Genomic DNA, 16444 nt, shown 5'->3' with positions numbered 1-16444 from the left:
TGATATCTGGGTGAATCAGTAATATGGGTTTAATCATACAGTTCATTAGCTTTGGATGTGATATGTGTGATTTGTAAATGAAGTACATAAACATATCACCCCTTCATACATCATCATTTTTTTGGTCCTCCGTCCACCGGATGTCAGAACGAGAAACGTGACTTTGCATTGTTTGTTCTCGTGTGTGTTTGTGTGGGTACTGCTGTCATAAGCAGGACAAAGCTGTTCATATTAGTATAGTGGTGTGTGTGCATTCAACCCAGCTGAATTCAAGGTTACACGTTTGTAGGTCACTCAGAAGTAAAAAAAAAAGAAAAATTATTGTCAGCGGTTTGAGTAGTTAAAAAAAAAAGAAAGACAAACAATGGCAGAAGTGCAGTTGGGTCAATTAATTAAGAAACGTGCTTCGGTCAAAGGTCAGGCAACAAGAATACAGACATTTCTTCAAAAACTACAGAATGAAAATAAACCTAGCATACAAGAAGCAAGAACGAGGTTAGTTGCACTTGAAGGGGTTTTTATTAAGTTTGATGAGATACAGTCAGAAATAGAGCTGTTGGATGAGACGGGTGAACAAGAAACGCACAGAATTACATTCGAGGAACTGTATTATGATTCAAAGGTTAAGTTACAAGAATTTATTGATAGTTTTGAACAAAAAACGGATTCAGGGACAGCAAATAACAAAGCTGGAAATTCTAGTAGTAGTTCAGTACAATTGCCTAAAATTTCCTTGCCCACATTTTGCGGTAAATACGAGGAGTGGTCGCCCTTTAAGGACATTTTCATTTCCCTTATTCACAATAACGAATCATTAAGTACAGTTTGTAAGTTTCAATATTTGCGCACATCACTCAAGGGAGAAGCGTTTACATTAATAGCAAATCTGCCAACGGTAGAAGGAAATTACGAAATTGCATGGAAGCTTCTTGTTGAACGCTACGAAAACAAACGGCTGATAGCTTCGACATATGTACGAGGGTTGCTCAATATCAAGCCAGTAACGAAAGAAAACGCTAAAGACATTAGACAATTTGTAAATACTGCTCGCAGTAATTTTCAAGCCCTTGAAGCATTGAATTTGGACAAACCTTTGCATGACGTACTACTAACACAGCATTTAGTAGAAAAACTTGATTCGGCAAGCAAAAGGGAATGGGAAGCTGAGCAAAGTAGTGACTCCTTTCCATCGTTATTGGAATTATTTTCATTTTTAGAAGGTCGTTGTCAAATGTTAGAAAACATTCTTCCTACTCAATCTGAAAGTACTTATGACAACAAAAGTGTAGATTCCAAAGCAAAAAGAAAGAATAACAGTCAAGTGAATTCGTTTGTTACTGTGCTTTCAAATGCATGTAATATTTGCCGTAGCAAAGAAATGCATGCTGTTTTTCGCTGCCCAGAATTTCTGAGTGCTAACATTAATCAAAGAAAGGAGCTCGTGAAGCAAAATAAACTATGTTTTAATTGCTTAGGTAATAAACATCAAGTAAAGGCATGCAAATCAAGTACTTGTAAGAAATGTAATTTTAAGCATAATACACTGTTGCATGAAGATACTACTCAAGAGGCTACTAACAAAGACAGTTCAAGCAAAACAAATAACAATACTACTAACGTACCTAAAGTTAAGGAACAGAATCAGGTTCAAGTTCAACCACAGGACTCTTATTGCTCATTTAAGATTAATTATGGTCATCAAGTCTTATTAGCAACAGCGTTAGTTAACGTAACAGACACTAAAGGTCGTTTTCAACAATGCAGAGTGTTATTAGATGCAGCGTCTCAATCGAATTTTGTAAGCGAAGCTTTAGTTCATAGATTAGGCCTCAAGAAAACGAAAAATCGTGTTCCCATTAGAGGTATCAATTCTGTAACCTCCGAAGCTCAGTACAGTGTTAAAGTTCATATTTATTCAAGAACATGTGATTTTAGTGCAGTGGTCGATTGTTTAGTATTGCCAAACATTACAGGTTGCATACCTTCTAAGGATATCGATTACAGTAATTGGAACTTGCCAAAGGATATTTGCTTAGCCGATCCAAATTTTAATCGCTCGTCGTCAGTGGACATGCTTATAGGTGCGGGGTTATTCTACAGTCTCCTTGAGCCAGGCCAGAAGACTAGAAAAGGAAATTATCCAGTTTTGCAGGAAACGAAGCTAGGATACGTTGTCGTCGGAAATATGCCTTCAATACCCGAAGAAGCCAACCAGTCGGTAATTTCATGTTTTGCTCAGATGGAGACAGACTTGGATACACAATTGAGAAAATTCTGGGAACTCGAAGATCTTCAGACTAAGATTTACACGCCGGAAGAAGAAAATTGTGAGAAGCATTTTTTACAAAATACAACCAGAAATGGAGACGGAAGATTTATTGTCAAATTACCAAAGAAGGAAGAGAATGCAGCTTTAGGAGAGTCTTACAACATGGCACTACAAAGATTTAAGCAGCTTGAAAGAAGATTGCTACAAAATCCTGAGTTTCATAAACAATATGCCGCCTTCATGGATGAGTATTTAAGTTTGGGTCACATGCAAAAAGTTGCAGAAGAAGACGTGAACAGCAGCAGCAGTTGTTATCTTCCACATCATCCTGTATTCAAGATGGACAGTACAACAACTAAATTAAGAGTGTTTTTTGATGCAAGTGCAAAAACGTCTAATGGCAAATCATTGAATGACATTCTTCAAGTTGGGCCAATTGTTCAAGATGACTTGTACTCCATTATTTTAAGGTTTCGGTTGTATACAGTTGCATTTACAGCAGACTTAGAGAAAATGTACCGCCAAATATTAATTCATGATGAGGACAAGTGTTTACAACGCATCCTTTGGAGAAATTCAGTAGAAGAACCGATCCAGTTGTATGAGTTACAAACAGTGACGTACGGGACTTCGTCAGCATCCTTCTTGGCAACAAGATGTCTGAAGCAAATAGCGGAGGAAAATTCCAAGGAATTTCCAGAAGCGGCAGAAGTAATAAAACACAATTTCTACATTGATGATGTGTTAAAATCAGTACCAAACGTGTCAAAGGCCTTAGAACTACAGAAGGATCTTATTAATATTTTAAGCAGAGCAGGTTTCAAGCTTTGTAAATGGAGCTCTAACAAAGAAGAAGTACTTCAAGGAGTTCCTGAAGACTTCAGGGAAAAACAACAGCCAATCATACTTGGTCAGCAAGACGGTGTTAAGACTTTAGGAATAGCATGGATTCCATTAACAGACAAACTTATAATTTCGAACAAAATTTGTAAACACGGAACTGCACCAGAAAGTAATGTTGCAATGACAAAAAGACAAGTCGTCAGCATAGTGTCATCTATCTTCGATCCATTAGGTCTAATCGCTCCAATTGTCATCAAATACAAGAATTTCTTACAAAAGTTGTGGAAGACAGGAATGGATTGGAATGACCCATTAGACACAGTCCTACAAGTTGAGTGGAATCAATTAATGTCTTGGTTACCTGCGATGGCGAAGATACAAATTACAAGAAACGTAATGTCTTCGGAGAACGTTAAGGAAATTCAATTACATGGTTTTTGCGATGCAAGTGAAGAAAATTTTGGAGCAGTAGTGTACATCAGGGCTACAGACGAACAAGGAAACATTGAAGTCAATTTACTTTGTTCAAAGTCGAAGGTTGCACCACTGAAGAAGCAAACCTTGCCTAGATTGGAATTATGTGGAGCACTGTTACTTTCGAAGCTAATAGACAAAACACTATCCATATTGAACATAGAGGTCAGTGGTATACACCTGTGGACAGACTCGACGATAGTTTTGTCATGGATCAAATCACCTCCCAATCGTTGGAAGACATTTGTATCCAACAGGGTGGCTCAAATTCAGAGAATCACATCAATCAATCAATGGCACCACGTGCCTAGTAAAGAAAATGCGGCAGACATAGTTAGTCGAGGAGCGGATCCCAATACTCTTATTCAGTCTCGAGAGTGGTGGCATGGTCCAAAGTTTCTTCACATAGCAGAATGGCCATGTCAAGAACAAAATGAGCCGGCTAATATTCCAGAAGAGAAGAAAGTCATGATAAGTTTGGTGGCAGTTCATGAAACAAGCTTTATGAAAAGGTATTCATCGTTAAACAAAATGTTGAGAGTAGTAGCATATTGTTTGCGATTCAAACATAATTGTCTTTCCAAGAAATTAGAAAGAAAAACCGATAGTCTTGACGCTTCGGAACTTCGTTTAGCGTTACACAGATGTATCAAGATAGTACAACATACTACCTATCATGAAGAAATATTGAACTTGCAGCAACAAATGGAAGTTTCAACAAAGAGCCCAATCAAGGATCTTTTTCCATTTCTGGACACGGAAGGAATGCTAAGAGTAGGAGGAAGATTGGAATATTCAAACTTGGAGTACGACAACAAGCACCAATTCATCCTACCTGCAGGTCATCATTTCACCCATCTGATAGTCAAAGAAGAACATAAAAGGTTGCTTCATGCAGGACCACAGCTTCTTATTGCATCTTTGCGTACCAGATATTGGATTCCAAGAGCTAAGAAGATGGTCAAGGCAATAGTACACAATTGTTTGGTTTGTTTCAAATGGAGATCAACAAGTTCATCACAGTTAATGGGACACTTACCCAAGGAAAGAGTAAATGAAGCAAGACCATTTGTACACGTGGGAGTGGACTACGCAGGATTCTTTTATGTCAAGCCCACAATTCGCAGCAAAATTCAAATGAAAGTCTATGCAGCGTTGTTCATCTGTTTAGCCACTAGAGCAGTTCACATAGAAATAGTTTCAGACTTAACTTCTCAAGCTTTCATCGCAGCATTGAAGAGATTTGTTGCTAGGCGAGGAAAATGCTTATCTATCTGTAGCGACAATGGTTCAAACTTTGTTGGCGCCAATCAAGAATTGCAACAATTTTTTGAATCCAAGACTAACAGAAAGGACATCCTGGAACACTCAGCTCAAGAAGGTTTAGAATGGAAATTCATTCCTGCCAGATCTCCTCACATGGGGTCATGGGAAAGTTCAATAAAATCCATGAAGTACCACCTACGGCGTGTAGCAGGAACTGCAAGTCTGACATACGAAGAGTTGAACACGTTACTTATTCAAATTGAAGCCATTCTAAATTCAAGACCATTGACAGCCATTTCCAACGATCCTACAGATCCAATGTATCTCAGTCCAGGACATTTTTTAATGGGAGCTACACTTCTCAGCCTTCCGGAACCAGATCTACTAGACGTGCCTATCAACAGACTAGGAAGATGGCAACGGATTCAACAAATGAAGCAGCATATTTGGAAACGTTGGTCCAGAGATTACCTCAACCAGTTACAACAAAGAAGAAAATGGAAGTCAGCTCAACCTAATTTACAACCGGGCATGGTCGTATTGTTAAAAGAAGACAATGTTCCTCCTCAAGTGTGGAAGTTAGGTGTGATTGAAGAAGTTCATCCGGGCAGTGATAATTTAGTGCGAGTGGCAACTGTGAAGTGTAAAAGTGGCATTTTTCGGCGCAGTGTTGCTAAACTAATTCCTTTACCCCTAGAGCATTAATTGATTGTGTCCAATCAAGGAGGGGGAGGATGGATAAGCTTGCATATGTGCATTATTTTTATTTATATTAGTTTCATTTTTTGTATATAGTTTAATGGTTTTAGTGAATTCTTTGTGATTCTTTTAGTGATTTTTCTAGTGAGTTTTATTGAGTTGTGTTTGCATTGGCTGGCAACAGTGCCTTCAGTGTGCTGTTCAAGTGTGTCTGTACATTCGAAAATGTGCGGCGAAGTACAACTAGTCAAGCATATTCATTCATAGTTTTAGAAAAGCATATTTTTCATAGTTTTTAGAGAAGCACTCATGTTCATTAATAGACAAGATTTACATGTTCTTAACAGTGTTTTAGAGTGCTACTCAGTTTATGTGTGACCGAAGACAAAGTATGACAGGTTAGCAAGCAACCATGTGGTTTAGCAGCAAGCAAGCAACAATTACTGCAGAAACAAGTTAAGATAAGTAATTCATTGTACTAACCTTTAAGTATTATATCAATCATTATGTTAACATACGAACAAAGCATGTCATGTTTATTATATTAACGCATGTACCTTTGAATAAGAATTGAAGCAAGTAACAGCTAAATTATTCGTTAAGTCTTATTTCTCGTTCCTTCATGATATCTGGGTGAATCAGTAATATGGGTTTAATCATACAGTTCATTAGCTTTGGATGTGATATGTGTGATTTGTAAATGAAGTACATAAACATATCACCCCTTCATACATCATCAAATATGCTTGATTTAGAATCAGAAGTATGAGAAAGGATGATAACTTTTTGTTAAGATATTCCTATGTATGTTTGTTTTAGGACAAAAAATATTTCAGTTAATTTAAATCTTTTTAAAAACTTCTATATTGGTAACAAACAGTAACTACTGAATATGGGAAATAATATTAAAAATAGTTAATGTAAATAGCAGTTAAAGTTTAGTGTAAAATATTTTTGCCAGTCTTTATTTAATGTTTTAGATAAAATTAAACGATTGTTTTTTTTTTTAATTATAATCTCTCATTGAATATTTAGCAGCAATTAGTCCAGTGTGCGAATTGAAAAATTTTCCCAGGGGGGGATGAATTTCACCCATATGCACACCCAGTCCTCCCCCCATATATATATATATATATATATATATATATATATATATATATATATATATACACTAACAAGTACAAAACAGTTGAGATGTGAGATCTTTCATAAATTTTCACTCAAGTAATATTTAGGTTAGCTACGCAAAGTAGACCTACTTATCTTTATGTCCACTTAAAAATACTCCAGAGGGGGAAAAAGTTATCCCTGCCAGGGATAAAATTTTTCTTCTCCAGGGTGGGAAAGATTTTTGTCAGGGGGGGAAATCCCTGGCATCCCCCCCGCCAATTCGCACCCTGAATTAGTCTCAATATTAGGTAAGATGTGGATATGAATGGAATTGTTAAATATGCTGCTTTCTTGCAAAAATACAGAAAAACAACCCTCCCCCCGAGGAATTGACATTCCCCCCCGGGTGAAAATGTCTGAATTCAACACTGCTCACGACTCGTTCACCACAGAGCCGATCTCAGAAAAATCGTTTGCATGTCATGGCTACTGAGCCGATGGCTCACCTCAAGCGAGCCGGCTCGAGCTGATGGCTCACCAGAGCCGAACCAAACAGAGCTGATGGCTCATCTCAACCGAGCTGATGGCTCATCCCGTACAAGTCTCAGCCTTGGTAGTAAGATCTACACAGTTTACATACTTTATTGGTGCTCACAACATTTGAGACTGTCTCGTTATAAAAATCTATTGTCTCGTTATCGAGAAAAGACGAGACGCGAACAATGTTCCCTCTCGTGAGCAACATTAAAAGTAATCCACTTTACTACTTATATTTCTCATGGCTTTCGCTTTCTAGTCTACTCAGGTCGTGATTTCAAAACGAGCTAAAACGAGCTGAACGAGCGAGCCATTTATCAAACTCGACTCGACTCGAAACTCGACCTCAAAACAGTGACTCGACTAGAGAAAATTACCTTTGACTCGACTCGTGCCCATCCCTAAAAAACACAAATAAGCCATTAGTAATACAAGTATACATTTTCCATAACTCGCCACCTTAAAACAAATCTGAAATCGGGTTTATTTCCTGTTGGCCTCCAGGAATTTTTCGTGGTAAATCATCCGCAGCGGAATGATGTCCATCCTTCAGCCAGGAAATAACTAACTCCGTCTACTTTGAACTTGTCTAGTGGCGGGCCATTAACATTGATGAACAACAAGTTAGACAATGTTTGAACACTAAGTCTATTTCTAATGTCAGTCATCTGTTAATTCATAAGGGGAAATCCCCGTTCGCACTCAGTCGTGGAAATTGGTAATACTCGACAATCTGCTTGTTAGACTTAAATCTGATAACGATTTTTCTCGGTCAGTTTTGAAATACTCCGCAACCATATCGACCATGTCAGTTGGCAATGTCGACTCATGGAGAACAGAAACTTCATCTACCACATCTTCGATAGGAAATCTTATGCATAAATTATCAATTAAAACATGATAAACTGATTATTTCTTATTCGTTTATAAATTTAGTTTTTGTAATTACACATGAAAGTTTGATGTCATTACCAAGTTCCCTCTCTCCTTGAAGGCAAAAGGAAACGAGGTTTCAGAGAAGTGTTCAGAGGTGTCTGGGAATTTCCCCCTTCTTCCCCTTCAATTACCACACTGATGTTTGTTATGGGCCTAATTACGATGAATTTCAATTAAATTATCATAGTATAATTATTTCCTTGTTGAATTATAGATACTTTTCAGTGGGAAAAGGGATGCAATTTGAAAGTCCCAAATCAAGGTAAGTAGACCAACGTAAAGGGGAAAAAAAAGTGTAAAATTTTCCATATAATTATGCATACAATCTATATATATAAAAGAGAACGCACAAAATCCTTTGTCCGCTCATCACGCTAATACGGCTGAACCGATTTCTTTCATTTTTGGGGGGTTGTTAGGATTTGGACCCTAGATGGTTTTTATCATATCACTTTAATTTTCAATTACCAGTGTCTTGAGATAATTGACCAATCAGGTGTCAATACGTACAAAAAATCCTTTGTCCGCTCATCACGCTAATACGGCTGAACCGATTTCTTTCATTTTTGGGGGGTTGTTAGGATGTGGACCCTAGATGATTTTTATCATATCACTTTAATTTTCAATTACCAGTGTCTTGAGATAATTGATCATTCAGGTGTCCATACGTAGAAATCCTTTGTTATTAGTTCATCATAGGTATAAAAATAAACGTATTTATATGCAACCCGCATGACCCTGTGACTCGGCGGGTTAACATAACTAACAGGCGCTATAAATCACTTGAAAGCGAAAAAGTAAAAATTATCTAAGTAACAAAGTTTATTGCGTTCCGGGGTGACCGCAGCGAAGCGGGGTGAACGCTGCTAGTTCAAACTAAAAGTTCCGTGTACTTAAGCTTACAGTACAAATTTTATGTCTATTTTTCTCACAACTCTATGGATTGATTGCCCTGTGCTGTAAGCGCTCCATATAATAAATATAAGCTTCAGCAATTATTATAGTAGAAAGCAATGGATATATGAAGCGAAGCACTGTATTTTTTGTTTCTGAATTTTTTTCTTAACTAATATCGATCGTTTTTGATTATTTTTACAAACCAACTCACTTCCAATTTTCCAAATATAGAAAGTGCCCCCTCCCCATAAAGGAGAATTTTAAAAAAATGCTAGGATAGATTTTGTTTATTTTTAATAGAGTTAATACACTGAACTTCAGCTTCGTAAGTTTAACGGCTTGCGAGATACTCATTTCTTTTCCACAAAAATTCGGATCCTCACTACCTCTTTGGGATGTGTATTATAATGAAAGCAATATAACATCCCAGTTTGGATTAAGGCCTAACTATATACCAAAAGTCATTTCATTTGACTTTGTAATTTGGCCGTTATGATCAGGCACACATAGTTAGGGGAAGGTAGTCGAATTCTGCGCAGCGGATAATTCTGCGTGCACGTGTTTCTTGAACTTTGAGATCCTTTACGACACATTGGTTGCTGCTACCAGGATGCTGCCGTTACTAGTAACTAACATTGAAGAGGGGAAGACATTATGTCAAATGTTTAGACTGCAAGTGGGCGTTGAATTATTTCTTCCCTGTTGATATTAAATTTTCTTGAAACAAATTAAGAGATACGTTCTATACTTTATATATTTCTAGGTAGTTACTTTTATGTTACATTTATATTGTTCAATGGACATTATAACCACAGCAATTCGTAGTGCTAATCGATATTTAATATGTCGTATTTTTATGTTTTTTTTTTTTTTTGTGAAATGGCGAAGTGGGGTTATTCTGCGCAAAATCGATGGGATAATTCTGCGCAGTGCGCAGAATTGCACCTCAAGAAGTTTTATGTTAATGACAAGCTTACGTATTAGAGTCGCAAAGTATTGTCACAACTACGAGAAGTAGTCATACAGAGGAACAACTAAGAGAAGATATCAGTCCGTTAAAAGTTGGTGTGTGATTCGAAATACGGAACGTGCTACTCTAGGAAGAAAACCATTCCGAACAAGAACGCGAATTTGCAGATTATGTGATTACCGTTGCAAATTTATTTTTTGGTGTCACACCTACAGACCTTCGGCGTTTAGTATACGAATTTGCTGAAGCAAATCAAATTGTCCATAATTTTGATGGAACTACCAAACTTGCTGGTAAGGACTATTAAGATTGTTTCTTGAAACAAATCCACCAATACGCCTAATGCAACCTGAGTGAGTAAGTTTGAATAGGATAAAGGGATTCAATGAAGAAGCCGTGACACTATTCTTCAAGAACTTGAAAACAGTAATGGAAAAGCACCATTTTCTCAGTAGAATTTTCAACGCGGACGAAACGGGTATTTCGAACATACAAACACCTGTTCGAATTTTAGCACCTAAAGGTCAGAAACAGATAGAAACTGCTGTTTCGTAAGAGCGTGGAAAGACAGTCACTCTTATGTGTGCTTGTAGCGCATATGGAATCTTTGTCTCGCCCATGTTTATATTCGCACGGCGTCGAATGTCACAACAAGTAGAAGAAAGGAATCCAATAGATGCAGTCTATGCCTGGAGTAAGAATGGATTAATTAATGAAGATTTGTTTATGCAATGGATCATTTCAGAAATTTTGTGTGCCGATCTACGACCGATCCAGTACTTCTCATACTTAACAGCAACGCTAACCACATTTCACTCCGAATTCGCATCTATTGTAGAGAAAATAACAGCATATTATTATCAATACCTCCTCATACATCTCATAAGTCTCAGCCGTTAGACATTGCTTTCTACGCACCACTGAAAACAGCATTTTACAAATAATGCTCTCTGTTTTTAAAGTCGAAGGACACAAGTAGAAATAAATCATCAACGAGTAGCAAAGACCGTGAAAACGATAAAATTACACACTACAATCTCGCCAGTATTTTTGATGAAACATGCGTCAAAGTTGCAACGATGGACAAAGCCATAGCTGGATTTAGGGCTCTTTAGATGAGCACCAGCTTCGTGATGATGATGATGATCTTCAGTCTATGTGTTCTAAATATCTTTGTGTTGTTTGCAGAAAATTTGGAATGGACAGTGAAAAATGGTATCGTTGTGTGCTTTGTGGTTTTTGGTCGCACACAGAGTGCAGCGGTTGGGACACAGCAGACAATTATACCTGTGATTTTTGTTTAAAAAGGGATAAAAGCGAATGAGCGATGTATTACTGTGTCTTTCAGCCAATAAGGACTCTCGATAAGCTTGGCACTTGCTGTAGAGTTAATGTTACTGATACAATACAGGGTTACTATAAATGATGGACCCATTTTTAAAGATGTGTATTTATTAAAGTACAAATCCAAAAAGAACAATCTTTATACCAATGGAAAGTGGAAGTTTCATTTTTTTTTCAATACATTATAAATGTTCAATGTATCCACCGTCTGCAGCACGGCAAACATCTATGCGGTAGCTGAACTCGTCCCACACACGAGCAAGTGTATCTACTGTTAACTGAATGCACGGCAGCTGTGATACGGTTCCGGAGATCGTCCAGAGTTATTGGTAGAGGTGGGACGTAAACAGCTTCCTTAACACAACCCCATAAGAAGTAGTCACATGGGGTGATATCAGGAGATCTCGGTGGCCAGAGATGGCTCCACTGTAGCCATCTCGCTCACAACTGAGAGGGAAACGAACGACGGCCTATTGCCGCGCGAACTCTACCGGCCGCATCGGGAACCATCATTGTTCGCCGAAACTTTCAACCTTCCTCTATTCATTGATATAAAGATTGTTCATTTTGGATTTGTACTTTAATAAATACACATCTTTAAAAATGGGTTCATCATTTATAGTAACCCTGTATTGTATCAGTAACATTAACTCTACCCTGTATTATAATATTATTTGCTGTTACGTGTTAAAATTATTGAAGATACAGTTATTTCATGTACTTTTGTTATCATGTTTTAGTATAATAATATTCTATAAAAGGAGCTTTTGTTTAGTGAATACGTACCTCATATCATGCGTTTACATTCAATCTTTGCATTATAAGTTCCATTATTGTGAATACAAAATGTTCTTTGCGACATTGTTTTCCCTTCTCATCGCACGCTTAGCCTATGTGTTCAGTACACTCAAAATGTGTATTTTTTCAGTTATAAAACAAGTAGAGAATAAAGTACATAGTAAAACTTGTAGCCCATCTTGTCGTTCTTCTGAATCCACTCTATCCATATATCTAAGTATGTTATTTGTTATGAAGATGTTTCCTTGCTTCGCGCAGAATTATTCTATACTACGCGCAGAATTACCCACCTAGTTGGGTAATTCTGCGCAAATGTATAGTTCAGGTTTTTTGTTTATTATCGAGTACTGGTGTGGGCTTTTATTTAAGCCACGTGTTTACCTTCTCTATTACACAGTAAACAATGGTTGTGCAAAGTTATGTCGTTATGCTTACAGAAACAGCAGAGAAATAACGATTTTTCCTTAAGTGCGCAGAATTCGATCACTTTCCCCTACATTCATTTTTTTAAAATATTAATTTATACATTACTGTGATTCAAAAATGTATTTTTCCAGTAATTAGCTTCTCTAAAAACTGACAGGCCTCGAAAGCCAAGTAGTAGTATACGTCCTATTGCTATTATTACAATTACAAATATCAAATCCAAAACTGTCTGAAGTTGTTTTTTCACTTAGATATAGCCTACTCACCTCAGGTAAGTAGACGGAAACAAATTAGAAATGCAAGGGCTCGAAAAAAACCCGGCTTTTTTGAAAAAAAAAAACTCGGTTTTTTCTGCTTCGCTTTTTTGCTTGGGAAATTGTGGGCTTTTTTCAAAATTCTGCTTTAAATTGATTAAGCAGACTTTGTTTCGCTTCTCTATAACACAAAAAGTCATTTAATTAGTGGTTGATGCTGATAATAATATAAAACCTAAAAAATAAACCATGAATTTCGAAAAGATATTTTAAACAATTTTACTTCAACATTTCTACATTATGAATTCCAAAGGATTAACCAATGTATGTAATAAAAAAAATTTAACCTCCTATATACAAAAGTAAGCAGAGTTGACAAGAACAATGTTTGTTTCTGAGAATGCCAAAAACCTGTTTTTGGGGGGCAGGCTTTTTTGGGTTTTAAACCAGGTTTTTTGATTTAGATATTTTGTTTTATGTATTTATATTACATATTCACAGAAATAAGTTTGTTTCGCCTTGGTGTTATTATACAACAACGGGACTATGCTGGAGGAGGTCCCATAAGCTTAAAGAAGTCCGGTCAGTAAATTTCTTAAATTGAGAAACTCCCGCCCTAGCCATCGGGAAAATCTCGTCATTATTTTAAATGTAAAGCAATAACGGGAAAATTCTGTTATTGCTTTCCATGTAAAATTTAAAGGTCAACGTATTATAATCAGTACGCTAAATTGAGGTATTAAATTATAAATTTAGTATGTAGATATCATTGAAAGACCAATTCAAGCTAATGTTGGAAGCTACGTAGGCAATCGATAAATTTTACCAATTTCAATCAATATATTTAAGCAACCTTGGCTTCTTTATAAAACAACAGGCATGCAGAAATATATAATTTGGTTTCGTTTCGTATGTTTAGGCTTAACATCCTTACGTAATACCGAGGTTATCAAGGAGAAGACTTTCGCTTAAAGTGACTTCCGAACCGCTAAGGAAATAAGACTAATGCAGATGGTTTGACATGTGGAAACGTCACCATGAAGTTCACACGATTCGCATTTTTGTTTTTATTTTTTTGGTTTAAACCAGTTATTAAAAAAAAACAGCTGGTGTAAACGAGCCAACTCTAAAAGTATAAACTTCTTTTTAAAAAATATACAAATAACTAGCAAAATTCTATGTAGTATTTTTACTTCAAAATATTCCATACCCTCGTTTTGAAACAAAATAAAATTAAAATAAAACATAAGAGAAATACTTAGATTTATAAGATACAATTAAAGGTTGCACATCTGGAACTTTTGGTTCTGTATATTCTTGAAATTCTACAGTTAAGTTTTTATAACCACCATCGAGGGTGCCCATCAGGGGGGGCAAGGGGGCGCTCGCCCCCCCTAGAAGAAAATGTACTTCAGAATATCGAAAATCCAATAGAATTTTTACATTAGTTACAGCAAAATTTGAAACTATTTTTGAAACGTCGCTTATACTAGCCCCCCCCCCCCCTGGGAAACCACAACATGGGCGCCTTTGACCACCATCACGGTTTACTCAGTCCTCAAGTTTTCTGAATTTTTAACAAGAGGGATTCAACATATCATTACGGAACTCCCCCTCCCCCCCAAAAAAAAGGACTACGGAATATATTTAAGTTAAGCTAAATACAACTGCACAACAAACATGACTGAGTGGTTGACTTTCGCGCTTCTGTCGGGAAGTCCGGGATTCAACCCAGCATTCGACCATTCTGACCAAGCTTTCCTTCATTCCATCTGTGAATGTAGAAATAGTGCATGTACTGGCCGACTAGGAGTGTAGGAGTTGGCAGACTTCCTTTCTTATTGTTTTTAAATCGTTATTACAGTGAAACCTCTACTAACGGACACCTCTATAAAGCGGACACCTTTCGTAACGGACATATTATGTAATCCCCAAACACTATAATAGGAAAAAACATATTGGCAATCCTCTCTAAAGCGGACACTCTCTAGTACGGACACGGACAGTCTTTTCTGTCTTTAATAGGTACTATTTACCTCCATATTACAGACACTTTCTCTAGAAACAAGTTGAAAAATACTGTAAAAATACATTTTTAGTAACTCATACATGTGTCACCAAGGAAGCATTTTGACAACATTTTGCTTCCTCAATTGTCTGCTCAGCAACCAAGACGAAGCGTCTCTGTTGAACAACACTCTCATGTCCTTCACTTGCACACCCAACCTGTTTTAGACACAAAAGTGATTAACAGTTGCCCCCTATTTGGGATGGCACATTATTCTGCTGTCCCGCTGGAATCTCTAATCAAGCAGAAGCCAGGTTCGGTAGTTTTTGCCCGCGATTACGCATATTCCTGGGCTGCAATTAATCCACAAATTAAAGAACATACTGAAAACGTAGTAAGTAATGATAAATTTAAAGTGCAAAGTTCTATAACATCTTATTTCCATGTTGTGCCTCAAACATAGAGTATTGGATGGCGGAGGATAATGCAGGTACAGTAACATTTTGGTAATCGTGAATACATAATTCATGCAAAAATATTTTATCTAATTGCATATTACCATGTTTACTAATTTACGTAAGAAAATATTGAAACCTCTTTAAGGCGGACACCTCTCTATAGCGGACAATTTTTGATTCCCCACGCCTGTCCGCTTTAGAGAGGTTTCACTGTATTACTAATTGCCAGCAGTGACAGTTTTGCGAAGGTTAGGGGGTCGGTTTATGGGACTGAAGCCTGTTCCCCAAAGTTGCGGAATGTCTAAAACTAACGAAATATCTATTAGTTATGCCTTTACTCATAAACTTTAAGCTCCCGTCAAATAAAAATTACGAATGTTTAGAAAAACTAAACATTAGTAGTAAGAAAACCCCTCCCAAAATACTTTTCTAAATTCGCCACGGATTCTCAGTATAAAATGATCTTCAAGGTTGTATCCGGAAGATTATTGCTAAACATATAAACGAAACGAAATATTAGTTATGTCTGTACTCATAAACTTCAAGCATCTCCCAAATAAAATTAGAACTTTTTAGAAAACGAAACAATCAGAGAAACCTCTCCCAAAGTACTTTTCTAAATCCGCTACTGATTATTTGTATAAATTGGTATTCAAGGTTGTATCCGGAAAATTACTGCTAAATCATTGCACAACTACAGTATAACAGAAATGTGGAAGTACGGTTTGACGGACACATTGATAAACGTATGCTTTGACGGATATATAGAAAAACGTAAGTTTAACTTTTGTGCTAGAAGCTAGAGTACTTAGCTCTTAGAAATGAAACACGGATGACAAACTAAAATGATCTAGAGAAGAAAAAAAATGTCTATAACTCAAAAGTTAAAATAAAGTTAAATAGCCTGTAAAATTGCACTCAAATACTACATTCTTCATGTTAGCTTTAATTCGTAAAAAACATGTGCTCCATCCATCTTGATGGTGAATTACAGAGCTAAATATGGCATTTAGGTCATGGAATTCTTATCTAACTATAGAATATACTATAAGAAAACTATTTGGATAGAAAAATCATGAAAATGAAAAAAGCCAAAATTTCCAAAATTCTCGTTTTTTTCCCCAAAAAAGCCGGCTTTTTATGTGAAAAAAAAAA

General features: G+C 36.7%; 2 protein-coding genes across 2 annotated transcripts; both read left to right on the top strand.

Annotated features, from left to right (window-relative positions):
- Positions 1-2431: 2431 nt before the first annotated feature.
- On the top strand, positions 2432-3206 carry LOC145685264 (uncharacterized). The gene is made up of 2 exons (XM_081757632.1): positions 2432-2980; positions 3087-3206. The coding sequence occupies exons 1-2, from the start codon at positions 2432-2434 to the stop codon at positions 3204-3206; spliced, it is 669 nt and encodes a 222-aa protein (XP_081613758.1).
- Positions 3207-4351: 1145 nt separating this feature from the next.
- LOC145685263 (uncharacterized) lies at positions 4352-5557 on the top strand. Its single transcript, XM_081757631.1, has one exon. It carries the CDS (start codon positions 4352-4354, stop codon positions 5555-5557), a length of 1206 nt encoding a protein of 401 aa, XP_081613757.1.
- The last annotated feature ends 10887 nt before the right edge of the window (positions 5558-16444 follow it).

The sequence above is a fragment of the Thermobia domestica genome, chromosome 5 (assembly GCF_964235325.1).
Source record: "Thermobia domestica chromosome 5, izTheDome1.hap1.1, whole genome shotgun sequence".
NCBI classification, from domain to species: Eukaryota; Metazoa; Arthropoda; class Insecta; order Zygentoma; family Lepismatidae; genus Thermobia; species Thermobia domestica.
The sequence above is the reverse complement of the archived record's forward strand: the minus strand, read 5'-3'. Positions and strand labels throughout refer to the sequence as shown.

Bases quoted from the DNA above. Each gene is read 5' to 3' on its own strand.
- LOC145685264 (XM_081757632.1), top strand. From the start codon at position 2,432: ATGGCACTACAAAGATTTAAGCAGCTTGAAAGAAGATTGCTACAAAAT. The intron at 2,981-3,086 runs GTAATAAAACAC...TAAGCAGAGCAG, and splicing joins AATTTCCAGAAGCGGCAGAA to GTTTCAAGCTTTGTAAATGG.
- LOC145685263 (XM_081757631.1), top strand. From the start codon at position 4,352: ATGCTAAGAGTAGGAGGAAGATTGGAATATTCAAACTTGGAGTACGAC.